Source organism: Natator depressus, chromosome 3, assembly GCF_965152275.1.
Source record: "Natator depressus isolate rNatDep1 chromosome 3, rNatDep2.hap1, whole genome shotgun sequence".
Lineage (NCBI taxonomy): Eukaryota > Metazoa > Chordata > Testudines > Cheloniidae > Natator > Natator depressus.
In genome coordinates, this window is record NC_134236.1 from 47,588,626 (window position 1) to 47,603,015 (window position 14,390).

The following is a 14,390-nucleotide window of genomic DNA, read 5'->3' on the forward strand; positions in this document are numbered from 1 at the left end:
CGACAACTCAAGGTGCAAGGCCCATTCTGTGGGCTTGTCTTCACTTCAACAGTTAGTACACTGGAGTTACTGCACTTAACTAACTCAAGTGAGAGTGAGCCCACTTCAAAACCACACTTGGAGTTACAAATAGTGATTGGATTAGCAGCACAGAGTGACTGGATTAACAGAATGATTAGAGTGGATTAGCTGCTGATGAATTGCTGTAACTTGAGCTGCAACACACCCTCCCCCCGCTCCCCTTCCCCCCCCCAGCACCATTGGCCAGGGAGTTTGAGTTCAAAGCACCACTTAACTGAAGCTACAGATTGTTTTGTGTGGATGGGAGTTGAGTTAAGGGTAACCCTTGAATTATAACTCAAGCTAACTACTGTGAAGACACACCCTCTGTAATCCTATACATGGCACATGGTTTTATATTAGGCAAAATTTAGGACTCTAAAGAAAAAAATAACTAATGGTGTTCAGAGTTTATTTTATTTGGAGATGGATGAATTTGAACCAGAGGGTAAATAAATTGTGCATACATTCAGAAACTTGACTTCTGATGTTTCTGGAAGGAGCACAGATAGTCTCCAGGGAATTGTAGGTGGGGAAATAATTTTCTCTTTTTTAAAACATAATTGGCCAGATCCTCAATTGGTGTAAATTGATGTAAATCCCTTCACTTCAATAGAGCTGTGCTAGTCCGAAAATCCAGCCCTTTGGTGTTTCTAAAGAGAAAATAAGACCTGTTGCTTTCTCTAACAAAATGAATAATTCTTGATGTCCAAGGCTCAACTCCTGATGTCCTTATTCAGTTTTTACTCAAATTCCCAGTGATCTCAATGTTCTCGTGTGACTTTATGACTGAGTAAAACCGAAAAGAAAGGAGCTTAGGATATAATCCTTCACGAGGAATTATTCATTGGGCTGTGCTCAGTCCCAGTGAAGTCAATGGAAGTATGATGGGATATACAAACCCCACACTGGGCAGCACAGGGCTAAGGAATTAATGTGGGTTTAGGCAGCTGTGGCCCATGACATATGTGAGAGATGTCAGTATTGGAGAGAGGAGCTTAAAAGGGAGAAGACCAGCTCAGTTCGTGACACATGAGTCAGGAGAGCAGGTCTCCAGTCCTCAGGTCTTGGAGCAAGGATTGGATAAAGGCAAGAAGTCCTCAGCTGAGCACTGCCTGGAGACCCCTCCCTGAAGGAAGCACGGATCTGTTGTGGATCCACCTGTGATAAGACTATTGTTTTATACTACTGGTGACCTTAGTTTGGCCCACAGCTTTGCAGAAGCATTCTGGATGAGAGCTTTACCACATCTGTGGGATGACTTGTTGGTGTGGGTTTGTTGACAACCACCAAGAGGGTGGACTATCTGGGGCTCCGTCTGAGGACAGAGCCTCGTGAGACTTGACTGGCATACAGAAACACCTGGACACCGCAGAGCAGAGGCCTGGGTGAGTGCTAGGGCCTGGTTCAGGGCCTAGGGGGTGCCCTGGGATAGGAACCCTGCTGATAGGAAGTGTTGCCTGTGTAAGAAACAAAAGAATTGGTCCTTGATGAGGCAGCTTACAAGAAATGAAAGATCTAGAAGATGAAAATTTACTTGTGGTACTTTGAGTCCACACAGATCATGGAAGGGTTAGTTAGGAATTTTCTCCAGTAGCAGCTATCAAATATATGCTAAAGTTTTTATAAGGGAAATAGAGAGTAATATACATGCCATAGTTTCTTAATGAGTTTTTGATGGTCTGACAAGCAATAGGAGACTTGATTGGCAGTGTAGGAAAAAAAATGTAGCCTCTGGCCTTCTGTGCAGAGTTTGGAAGAATTCAAATAAAGTCTGTTCAACTGTATTAATCCTATACCTGAGTTTATACAGGGTAAATGTTTATTATGCCTGATGTGTATGCCTCAAGTGTATACCTTTCTAGGTCATTGTTCTAAAGACACATGGCTGACAGATCAACAACTTTATGTACTCTTCCCATCTTCTTTATTGTCTAAATAATATCTGTTACCCTGTATGTGATAAATAGAATACATTTTGACTAAGCTGCTTTTTTCTGGTGTTCAAAGTCCATCTCTACTGAGCTCCTCTCAATATTTCTATGGTAACTCGCTTGCTTTTAGTGGTTTAGTATTTAGAGTAGTGATTAACCCTAAAATGAAGGGAAATTATGAAAATTTAAAATGGCTACGTTACTTATACCAGGTTTAGTGGCACGCGCCTATAATTCCAACTACTTGAGAGGCTAAGGCTGGCAGATCGCTTGAGCTCAGGGGTTCTGGGCTACGATATGCTATGCCGATCACGTGTCTGGTGCCACTGACAGCCTGGCCAGTGGGTGGCTGAAGGGCTGGCTAACAACACGAACGATGCACTGTGATCAGCGCTCTCTCTAGGAGGACTGATTGGACAAGGTGATATTACTTATCTGCTAGTAAATTTACTGGTATTATTCACAGAGGTGTCTCTTACATAGGAGTCTACATTGTAAAATGATCTTGGTTACAAAATCAACATTGTGGTCAACTTTGGTGATTGTACATATACTACAACATTTGTTTAAAAGAATCACTAACATTTTCCTTTCCTGTTGGTGGGGGAAGGAGAACAATGACTGACACTGAAGTAAATAGATGTTCCAAACACCCTTAACTTGCTTGACCATTGCTGCAAAAAAAATTAATGTCATATTCAAAGTATGAAAAGCAGTTCAGTATTTCAAATTTAATAACTTATTAGTTATCACTTCTTCTGCTCCCCTCACTTCTTGTAAGCCTGAAGTGGTTGTTGAAGTAGCCAGGAATCATGAGGCAGGCAGTGATCATAAATCAGCCAGTTCTCTCCATTTTCTCTTCTGTAACGCTCATGCTCCACCCACATGGCATAATGGAGCACCAGTTGCCCCAGAAGTGAGAAGCCACTAGATCAACTCATGTGTTAATGAATTACTAACAGATCAAATGTTTAGTGAATAGGGAGGAGCAAACAAATAATATTCCATGTTAAAACATGGCAGATGTGAGTTTAGATTCAGCTGATGAATGATGGCAGATGCACATAAGGCTGCACGGTGGCTCATCTTTTGTAGCTGTGTATAAGGGCATGGAGAGAACATTCCCTCATTTCCCCCTTGTGCCCTTACACAAACGCAGACACCTTGTGACTAGAGGGTATAGGTTCTCCCCAACCCCTTCTGCATCTGCCAGCAAAGCTGGTCATCCATAGATGGGAGTGAATGGTGCACCCTCTCTTTGTACAGGCTCTTGCTTTAGGCCATAATCTAGCCCTTATAAAACAAAATAAACTACAATAATCTGTAGTTTATCAGCATTCTGGATTCTGCTCTCATGGTATCTTTGAGAGTCTGCTTTTCATATTGGCTCCCACTTCACAGACACAATGAAATTTACAAGAACACTCACTTTTTAAAGGAAATGTAAAAGTTTCAATATCAGATCTCTGTGTTTGTCTTTGGGTAACCTACATGGAAATCCCAGGTTACAAGGCAGGATGTCCCAGATGTTCTTTTTCTGACCCTGTTATGATGGGAGATTCCATGAAATAGCTAATAGGAAAGCTATCCATTAACACTTTAAAAACTCATTAACCTTTTGATGAATTCAGCCCAGTGTTTCATGTCCTTACTGATCATAAGCAGAAGTAGTAGAAGAAATACAGTCTGTTTACATATCTCTTACATGCCCCACACTGTATAGTTGCCCCACAGAAACAAACACCTAACATAAAAGATTAATTCTTATTATGGCACTGGATTTCAGGTTCGGTAGTCTTGCCAATAATTTTGCAAGGTCATAGTCTGTGTGTGTGTATATATATATAAAACATATATATATATATATATATATATATATATATATATATATATATGTAGGTGTGTGTATTTAAAACCCAGTTATAAACATAATTATGAGAAATCTAAAAAACAAGGTGCCCATCAAAGAGTTCAGTGTTGCTTCAGCTAGATTGTAAGATCCTTGAAGTAGGGGACATACTGTTTTATGTTTATAAACTGCCAAGTCCATTGCTCAATAGATGATAAAAATAGTAAGAAGCAAACAGAATGCCAGATACATTCTTCCCTCTAAACTGCCACTGAACAAATTCCTTATTATGGTGATAGCAGAGTGCTGCAGGAGGTGCTGCATGAGACATTAAAAATGAGGACCTAACCACTTCTAGGACCTGATTCTTGTTTATACAAAGGCACTTCCTACAGCTTTGGCACTATAGAGAGGCACTGAAGTAGGAGCAAATTACATCTACCCCCACTTTCAGGCCAGTGGTGTAAAGAGGCTATAATGAATCAGGCTCCTAATCTTTAAAGGTCCAAATATACTTTATGTAAGACAGCAGTTCTCCACCGGGGTCTGGGGCCCCCTGGGGGGCCTCAAGCAGGTTTCAGGGGGTCTGCCAAGCAGGGCCGGTGTTAGACTCTCTGGGGCCCAGGGCAGAAAGCCAAAGCCGGGAGGTGCGGTGCTAAAGCCTGGGGGCCCAAGCCCTGCCACCTGCAGGTGAAGCCAAAGTCTGAGCAACTTAGCTTAATGGGGCCCCCTGTGGCATGGGACCCCAGGTAATTGCCCTGCTTGCTATCCCCTCCCCCCCAATGCTGGCCCTGGCTTTTATAGGCATTGAAATAGTTGTTGTGGCACAGCTGGGCTGTGAAATTTTTATAGCGGGGGGGCTCAGAAAGAAAAAGGTTGAGAACCCCTGCTCCAGGAAATGGGGTTTTAGCTCTAGCATCCTGAGCAAATTCCATGTTCCTGCCGGTACTTCTATTCGCTCTTTCTGTTTCCTCGACAGATTCTGCTCTTCCTTGCAATCCTTATGTGTTGGTTGGCAGCTGATGCAGTCAACCTGAGATGAAGCTACATTTCAGCAGAGTGTGACTTGATCTATGTACACATTCACCACATCATCTATGTGGTCACCTTTTAAAAGTGAACAATAGTTACCACACAGTGTCACAGTTTCTCCCTGTACTTAACAAAGGAAATACAATACCTGTTAGAAATTGCTGACTTAGTTTTAACCATTATGTTTTCATTTAATTATTTCCAGCAATATCAAGAGAAAATAGAAATGGTGCTCACTGTATATCAAGGGCCTAGTCTCACTCCTATGGAAGCTAGTGGCAGTTGTTCCATAGACTTCAGTGGACGCAAGATCAGGCCAGAAGTTTTTTAAATGGTTCAGGACTGTCTGGAATAAAAGATGTTCGATCACCCTCCGATAATATTATTATTTAGAAGTATTTGTTAAAATTTGAAAGTAGATGAGTAATGTGTAGAAATTGTTTGTTTATAAAAACTGAACAAGAACCTGCAGACCTCCTCCTCCTTATTTGTCTGACACAAATGTAATACAGTAGTAGTTATTCAAGTGTGGTATGATGCAAAGACTAGTTTTTATTTTAATTGCAAACCCAGCAACATATCAACTCGTTATCTGACAAATTCTAAACCATATGGACTAAATCTTGAAGTACTTACTCAGGAAAATCATTGCCTGACTAAGGACATCCATACATAGTCATATAAACTGTAGTGGGTTTCTACTGTATTTTCAGTGGAGGGAGATATCTTTCACATGTAATTATGACATTACAAGAGGTAATCCTTTTGATAACAGACGGTTCGAATTCTATCACCCTTATTCACATTGTGTAGGACCTTATTTTATGAGGAACAGAATTGGACACTAAATATATTATAGATATTTAGGGCCACATTCTGCTCTCACACCAATGTAACTGTTGTTGTGATCACTATATATATATATATAGATAGATAGATATAGATAGATAGATATATAGATATAGATATATATGGGGGGGGACCATAACTTCTAGTTGCATCATATGCTTACTGACAGCATGATTACTTCAGTTTTTGCTTAAATGGGAAATACAATAGCCTGGAACCTAGAGAAGTGGTAACTTGTAGGATTCATAAAGGTTTATGCACTTGGCAACATTCAGGGCACACCCGGAGTGTTGTGTAGGAGTAGTGCACACACTGCTCCATCCAAGGGCATCAACCTTGGAATCTCGCCAAGATGATATGAATCGTGGGAAGCCTCTCAGGACTGGGCTCAAGGCCCGAGAGCAAGGAATGCGGTAGATAGAAATTGGTAAATAAGAATGTTAAACAAAGCCAGTGTATTCCTTTTATCTGTTGGAGAATGTAATGCGCGGGGGGAGAGAGAGAATAAAGGGGAAGGTGGAAAGCTGACAGGCAGAAGTCAGTTAGCAGACCAGCCTGCTTGCTTGCTAAAAGCTGTGTTCTGTCTTATCATTGAACCGCCACAGTAACTTGTTTATATAAGCAAAACAAAATCTCCATCAAAATAATTTAAGTGCACAAGTTGTTTGTTCTGAATCATGTCTCATTAGAAAGCAGCCCACCAGGCTGTGTTACTGACAGTTAAGATACCCCGATGCTGTTAGCCCACAATATAGTACTAATATAAATACTTTATGCATGATCATGCAACTGATATGTAAGATTTTAACAGTTTCCCTCATCTCACCCTATTTTAACACTTTTCTTTCTTTTTTCCCCAGTTAACTTCTCCTTCTACTTTTGATCATCTTTCTCATAAACCACCTGCTGCCTGCTTAATTTCTCCAACTAAACTGAAAGTAGAATGTGAGATTGTTAACCCGAAACAAGCCTCTTCTCTGGAAGAATCCTATAACAAGTGGCAGTCTGCAGCTAGGTCTTCTAAACAAGATTCATCTACGTGTTTTCAGGCTACTGCTCACAGTTCACCTCTTTACATGCCCCAGAGATCCCCATCTGTATTAAACAGCCCTTCTTCCAGTACTCAATTCTCCAATAACCTTCAAATGCCAAATATTGCTATGCCTAACTATGTTTACAATATGTCTGAATTCACAGCATCATCAGTTCCAAGCAAGAGTCCAACTCCAGTTTCATATTTTCCCAATTCAGCAGGAATGCCAGGTTCTCCAGATCAGCCTGTATCTCCCTGTTCTTCTAAGAAATTTAACACATTTTTTGCCACCCCTGTCCATATCACAGCACATTCATTATCACCTAGTCCTAAACCACTGTCCTCCCCATTTTATGGTTCCTCCTCAACCATATGTAGTGTAAATGAGCCTTGTAGCAGGATGTCATCTAGTGGAAATCTGCTAAAGTCAGGAATTAGATCCCCTCTGCCAACCAGACTCTCCCTTTTAACTGCTATTCTGAAGTCAGGCCCATCTCAGCAAAGACCACTCTCCCCTGCATCCTGTCCCCCTACCTTTTCTCCTAACTCCCTTCGCTCCTCAACACTCACAATAGATCAAAAGTTTAAAACAAGTCCCCCTACTCCTAAGAAATCTGCCTCAAGCTTTTCTATTAAGTCAAACTCTCCAAGCCAAGAGGAACATTGGCCTTCGCTATTGTCTCACTCACCCATTCATGTGCCTTTGTCCTCAAAGCCCATTTCTACTCCTCGGGCTAGATCCCTTTCCCCTAAAAAGCACCGTCATGCCAGAACACTTTCTCCTGACTCATTATATCCTCTGTCATCCACCATTTCTCCCTATAGGAAAACAGTTGTGTCTCCCCTGTTACAACCCAAATCATCTTCAGTGCCGCCCCCTGTCCCAAGACACTCTTCTTCCCTTCACCCTGCACTTTCTCCTACAAAACCATTGCCTTACCCTGTCCACAAACCCCAAAGGCCTGAAAAGTCTAGGAGAGTCCACACCTACTCACCCACTTTCACTTGTAAATCATACCCTTTATCCTCTCCTGCCAATGAAAAAGGCATATTCTCCCCTATCCTAGAAAAATGTTCCTCCTCTTCTCCAAATCTTATGCATCCAACCTATAAATCAAAAGCAGGTTCATCCCAGATGTCTGCTCAGGAACTGAATCCTGTCTCCCCTACCCCTTCAAATGTCTCAACCCATTGGTCTTCCTCACCTGCTACTTCTACATCGCCTATTTGCCCACCCTATAATATTCATTCCCACTCACCACAACTTAATTCCTCCTCACTACACCCAAAACATAGAGTTTATTCATCAGCTGCAAGACCTAAGCAGTTGCCCACTATATCAGTAACACCATGTAGGTCTCCTGTCCCAGGCCAGTCACCTTGTACACCGTTGTCAAGATCCAGGGAGCTGAGTTCACCTAAGTCTTTTTCCCGGCCTCCTGATCATGAAAGCCTGAAACCCAAGGTACTTGTCTTGCATGCTTATTTTCTAATAGACCTTTGTCTTCATACAAAAATTTACTTAGTAAAATTAAGCAACTGGGTAATTGTTTTAAAAGAGAAAAACTTACTGTATTAATGGTGTAAATGCAAAATCATAACATCACATGTTACTAACAGCGTGTTTTACATTATGGAAGCAGCCATGTCAAGAGTTTGTAGTGTAAAAAGATATTGTCAGTGGGTGGGAGGAGGAGCTGGTGGAGATTGACTTGTTGGCAGTTGTTGGCAATACATTTGATTATCTTCAATTGTTATAAAACTCAGGTAAAACAGTGCTGGATATAATATTAATAACTAAACATATTCTGTGCAAGTTAAGAGAGCAGATGTAAGTCAGCATAGTTCCCCATTGAAAACAATGGAAGTGCACTGATTTATATCAGCTGAGGTGAGGCAGAGAAAGAATCTATCTGTTCTCTCAGTTTTCACTTGTTGATCTCTGCTGCTGTTATGCCCAGTCCTGGCAGCCTGCTACAGTTTTGGCTAAAATCCCAACTCTTCTGCAGCTCTGTCCTAATCTTTTGCCTCATTCTGCTGTGTCCACGTGCTGAAGAAGAGCACTGTATAGCTTGAAATCTTGTCTCTCTCACCAACAGAAGTTGGTCCAATGAAAGATATTCCCTTGATCCACTTGTCTCTCTGCTACACTATAGATACCTCACCTCTACTAACTTGGTTGGTAAAGTGCTAACTTGATTCTTGTGCTTCTGTGTTGTAAATTCTTAATGTTGTAAATTCTGTATTACGAAAAAAGAACCCACCCCAACTGCATTTGCTGCTTCAAATATGTCTGCCCTGCACTCTGCTGAATCAGCTGTGCCTCCTGCTCTTTGCCCTCCATAAGAAGAGGGGGAGAGACCCGGCAGAGGGAGGACAAGCAGTAAAGGGAATTGCTGTAAGAGGATTTAGACATCAGTGACTTTTAAAATGCTTGATGTGGAGTGTGGAGTAAGAAAGAAGGCATGGGAGGGGGGGAAGAAAGGGAAAGTGTGTGGGCCAAAAAAGATGCAACAGATGTGTACATGTGAGAACTAAGGGAGCTAGAAAACACAAAAGAAAAGATGACAACAGAAGCAAATAGAGTTCATGGTTTTCTGTCCTCCTTAGCCAGGATTCTGCGCTCTCCATTTTTCTTTATTTCTCTTCTTTCTTACCCCTCGGCTCTCCTCTTACAGCTGGAGTATAGTTACGATCTTCGGAATGATGTCATACTTTATCGAATTACTGTAATTATCAAATTACTGTAATATCTTTCATTGGACCAACTTCTGTTGGTGAAAGACAAGCTCTTGAGCTTTCATAGATTTCCTCTACAACTCACATTCTCTTGTGAGCAGAATACGATCTCTTTAATGTTCAAGTCAAACTTTCAAACTCAGGATATTTGAGTGTGATTGAAATTTGACTAGACAAGCTCAGCCATCCCTAAATTTGAGAGAGCTGCTATTCTGTGGAGTTTTACAGGCTTTAGAGATCTTGGTAAAGAAGTGTTTTATAAGCAAGGAGAGAATTAAGGCAAAGAATGTTAGACCCACTGCAAAGCTGGGTCTGACCTAGTTTTTGTCAAACAATAGGAGTGAGAGGCCATGAAGTCACTACTGACTTTACTCAAAAAATAGACAGCATTTTTATTGAAATTTGTCATTGCATGGTAGCTAAAAATATTTTTTTTGTACATTCTCATTTATATTTTGACATTGAAATATAAGTTTTCAACATGATCCCCATAATAATTATACTCCACTGTATCTGTGAGTGAGCAAGAGGCCCATCAGTTACACTCTGTGTGGCAAACCCTGCCCTCTCCTCCATGGGTACAAAGGGGATATATATAACTAGTATGGTATATTCCTTACAATCAGAAAGAAAAGAAAAGCAGAGCTGGCAACTGAATGTTTTAATCAGTATTTTGCATTAAAGTTGACATTTCCCCTCAGTAAAAATTAAATCTGGTCAATATGTTCTGTATAATTCCTGTCCTTTTTGTAGCAAGTCTTTGTTGAATTAATAGCAGCATAAATGGCTCATCACCCAAACCTGTCATGTTACATTAAGACACTTTTTCTGTAAACCAAACTCTGCTGATGAGAAAGCATTATTACTTCGATTTTGTGTTACCGAAACAGTTTGGGCGGGAGTGCGGAAAGCACGTCAGCTAGTAAAGATTCATTTTAATAAATGAAAAACTAGTGGTGATGCAGCAATAAAGCTGAAAAATCAAGCACTCAAAAGTCAGCACATTCCAAAAGTTAAGGTTTTTCCTTCAGTGTTAGCTCAGCCACGTTGTACATACTCAGATATACAGTTTGTTACACCATGCAGTAATAATCAGCCACTACAGTCTCTGTGCAGTACTTAGTGCTAAAATCAAACAGATTGGGGAGAAAGAGACCTGTGGACTCCACATATTGCTGGAATTGTCTCACCTCAAGCCTTACAAAAAAAAGGAAGATTTGAGAGAGAGTGGTAACCAGCATCAACAAATGAGCAAAGGCCTACCAAACCAGTGAGCTTGTGGAGCTCTTGGGCCAACCCAGTGAAAACAGGGGAGGGAAGTGTTGAATTGTTACGGTCATCGACCATTAATTAATTCATAGATGTTAAAGCCAGAAGAGAACCTGTACAACACAGGCCATAGAATTTGATTCAGAGATTCCTGCACCAAGCCTGTAATTTGTGGCTGCACAAGATCATTTCTTTTGGAAAAACATCCAATCTTGATTAGAGTTCAAGTGATGGAGCATCCACCATATCTCTGGGGAAGTTGGTCCAATGGTTAATTATTGGTAAATATTACTGATAAAAATTGTGCTGTATTTCTAGTTTGAATTTGACTAGCTTGAGCTAGTTATAATTGTCACAACTTCTTGGACATGCTAAAGGCTGTTAGGAGCTTCTACCTGATGCAACTTGATCCAGGAAACCATGTTGTAACTGGATTGTGAACACTGTACCTCACCCACCTAGTCTCTGTGAGAAAAAGGGCAGAGAAAGGGGGAGAGAACATCTCAGGTGGAAAAATTAAAACAATATCTAAACCATGTTACACCATCTTGTATGTGTTGTGAAGTGTGCAGCTCATTTTCGGGCACCATGTTCTAATAAATATAATGAATTAGGGTTTGAATCAAAAGGAAAATGGGGAAAATGACTCCCTCTATAGCAGTTCAGCCCTTCTTTGGATATCTTTAAATCATCCCTGCCAGTGGCACTTCTGTCCTCATCTCTTAAAAGATATGATTCAGCAAAATGCTTACACACGTATATGATTTAAGCATGTGAGTGGTCCCATTGACTTGCTGGTCTCATATCCTTCACCTGAAAGCTTGACATCAACAGAACTATTCATGTGCTTAAAATTACATATATGCTTAAGTGTGTTGCTGGATGTGGCCACAGATTCTTCTGAAGACCATATTTTTTTACCTATGGTACAGACCATCCTTCATGTATGTCCCACAAAATTTCTTGGGGGATAATAATCCCAATCCTGTATATTCCCATTCTGGAAATAAAACTAGTCTTTCACCTCTAGAGACCTAGGGTGAAACCCTAGATCCACTGAACGGAAGTTTTGCCATTGAATCCAGCTGAGCTAGGACTTCACTCCTGGAGTCAAATCTTTCCGTAGGTCACAGATAACAAGTAGGTCCCAGCGCTGCAGGCATCATTCAGATGAGCAGTCCCATTGAAATCAGTAGAAGTATTCATGGAAAGGCTGCAGAATGATACCCTCACTGTGGTGGGCTCAGCTGAATTGCCAGTTGTCCATATTACAAAGAACAGCATGTAATTTAGTAGTTGGCAGGCTCTACTTATGCGTAGCTGAGGACTGGGATAGGAGAGGTATGTAAATCAGGATTTACTGCAGGTGCATTGACACAGCAATGTAGGGCTGTCACCTGTCTGATCTGTGGACCTGATCCAAAGTTAATTGATGTCCCTGGAAAGATTCTGGTTGACACCAGTGGGCTTTGGATCAGGCCCTATACCTGCTTGAAGTCAATCCTCTTAGTTTAATGGATACCATATTCATCCATTAAAAGAAAAAAAACATATTTTAAATTTCACAAGCACCTGCTACCTGTAAAAAAACACACTCAGCTCTTTCTATTGTCTGTTTTTTTTATAGTGGCCCTCACTGTACAATCTAAACAGTTTTGTCAGGTTTTAATAACTGTGGAATGGCAGGTAATAACTGAACCTGCATCTTGCAGGCACTAACTGGATTATTTTCTTTCAACCATCTAATACACGTGTTCCTAATTTTAATCACTTGCAGATGAACACATTTTCTCACCACATGCAAGTTAAGCATTTTCTCGTCTTTATATCTTGGCAGTATATGACCTATTCTTGAACTGTGCTTTCACAGGTGAATGATAATTGTATTTCAGAAACAGGTCTCAGTAGCACTGTTTGCACCTGGCCCTCTTCTTGTTTTGTGATCCCAGTCTGGGAGAATAAGAGCTTGCAAAAACCCCATCCTGAGTGGTGCTGAGCACTTTCAGCTCCCACTGAAGTCTCAGGTGTTCAGCTCCTCTCAGCATCAACCCTGCAGAAAGAAAAGTCTTGTGCAACTGTCACCTTGCCTCAGTGGGTCACAGCTGAGGATACTAAATTCAGGACAAACTGCTGAGAAATAGTGCTAGATGACCCCAAACTGGTCATTACTCTATCATTATGTTATACCAAGCCAGTAACAAAAGTAAACATTTGACTCACCACAGTGGTTAACAAGAAGTCAAAAATGCAGTCTCCATTGGCATTCCAGCCCTGGTTTTACCACCCAGACACTGGACTATATGATAAGTGTCTGCTGAAAACCATTTTCATCAACTATAGGGTCCTTCTAACCCCAAGAGATCAGCCACTTAGCCAGGTCAATATATAACTCAGATTTTACCCAATAATCACACTGATGCCAATCTTTTAGTAACTAAAGCTAAAGGTTTAATAATAAAAGAAAAGAAGAAGAGAGTTAATAATGGTTAATAGATCATATACAAACAAGTGATTGCAAAATCCTTATATCAGGCTTGTAGCAGTGATGGAATAGACTGCTGGTTTGTAAAGTCTCTCTGGTGACTTCCAAGAGATTGGAAGCTCCTCAGTCCATAGTTCAAAAGTTCTCCTTTTAGTTGTAAATCCACAGTCCAGAGAATCAGGGCAGGAAACATGCACAATAGAGATATCTCAGGGGGTCTTTTATAGTTTCTGCCATGTGCCTGGAAATTTACTGTCTCAAATGAAGCTCATAGCTCAGTGCATGGAAAGTTACTGGCCCAAGATGGAGTCCAGGGTCACATGAACATATGACATGCCCTTACATGCTTTGATGACTCAGATGGGCACCCGTTGTCCATATTCTGGCTGAGGCATCCACAGGAAAGGTTTATGGGGCAGGATGAGTTTCTTCTATGGCCCATTGTTAGGGTGAAGTGCCCTTAATGGGCCATCAACACATAGCTGTCTCGCTCTAATGTAAATTCTAGCCAAGAATACAACACATGTGTAAGATACCAATGCACAGCCAATATTCATAACTTCAGCTACAAAGATGCATATAAAGAGGATAATCATACTTAGAAAATCATAACTTTTCCATTGACCCCTTACATGACATACTTGGTACAAGATTTGTTGTAATTGTATAACAGTGGTAATATCAATGATATAAATGGTCATATTTAATCATACAGCATCAAAGCAACTACTTGTGCTTAAATCAAGGGTAAAAGTAAAATGGAGCACTTACCAGTACCGGGCCAGCTCTGCCTCCTCCTCCCGCCCCGGAAGGGGCGGGGCCTTGGGTGGAAGGGGCAGGGCTGGGGTCTCTCCCCTGATGTGGGAGGGGACGACCTCCCTATGCATAAAGCTGTATATGCTTAAGACTTGCAGATTTTTGTTTTTATGTAGAACAATTCAAAGATTGCATGGGCTTTGAAGACGCCATTATGATCTCAGGGGAATATCCATAATAATTTTAATGAAAGAGCAGTTGGTCAAAAAGGATTGATACAATTTCTAGTAACAGAGTCTGCACAATTTTTACCAGCGCTTTTAACTTTAGTCATTTTGAGTGTGTGTATGTAGATATTAAACAGAACAAAAATACTGTGCTTTATAA

At 40.9% G+C, this 14,390-nt stretch overlaps 1 protein-coding gene across 9 annotated transcripts in view; it reads left to right on the plus strand.

Moving 5' to 3' along the window:
- MLIP (muscular LMNA interacting protein) overlaps window positions 1-14,390 on the plus strand; it is a 168,108-nt gene that overhangs the window by 66,210 nt on the left and 87,508 nt on the right. For 7 of the 9 annotated variants that reach the window (XM_074947830.1, XM_074947825.1, XM_074947827.1 and 4 more), the window contains one exon: window positions 6,585-8,222. The exons of the other annotated variants lie outside the window; for them this stretch is intronic. In XM_074947830.1, the coding sequence (XP_074803931.1) occupies window positions 6,585-8,222 (1,638 nt within the window). The remainder of the gene's footprint in view (window positions 1-6,584; window positions 8,223-14,390) is intronic. 9 annotated transcript variants of the gene reach the window in all.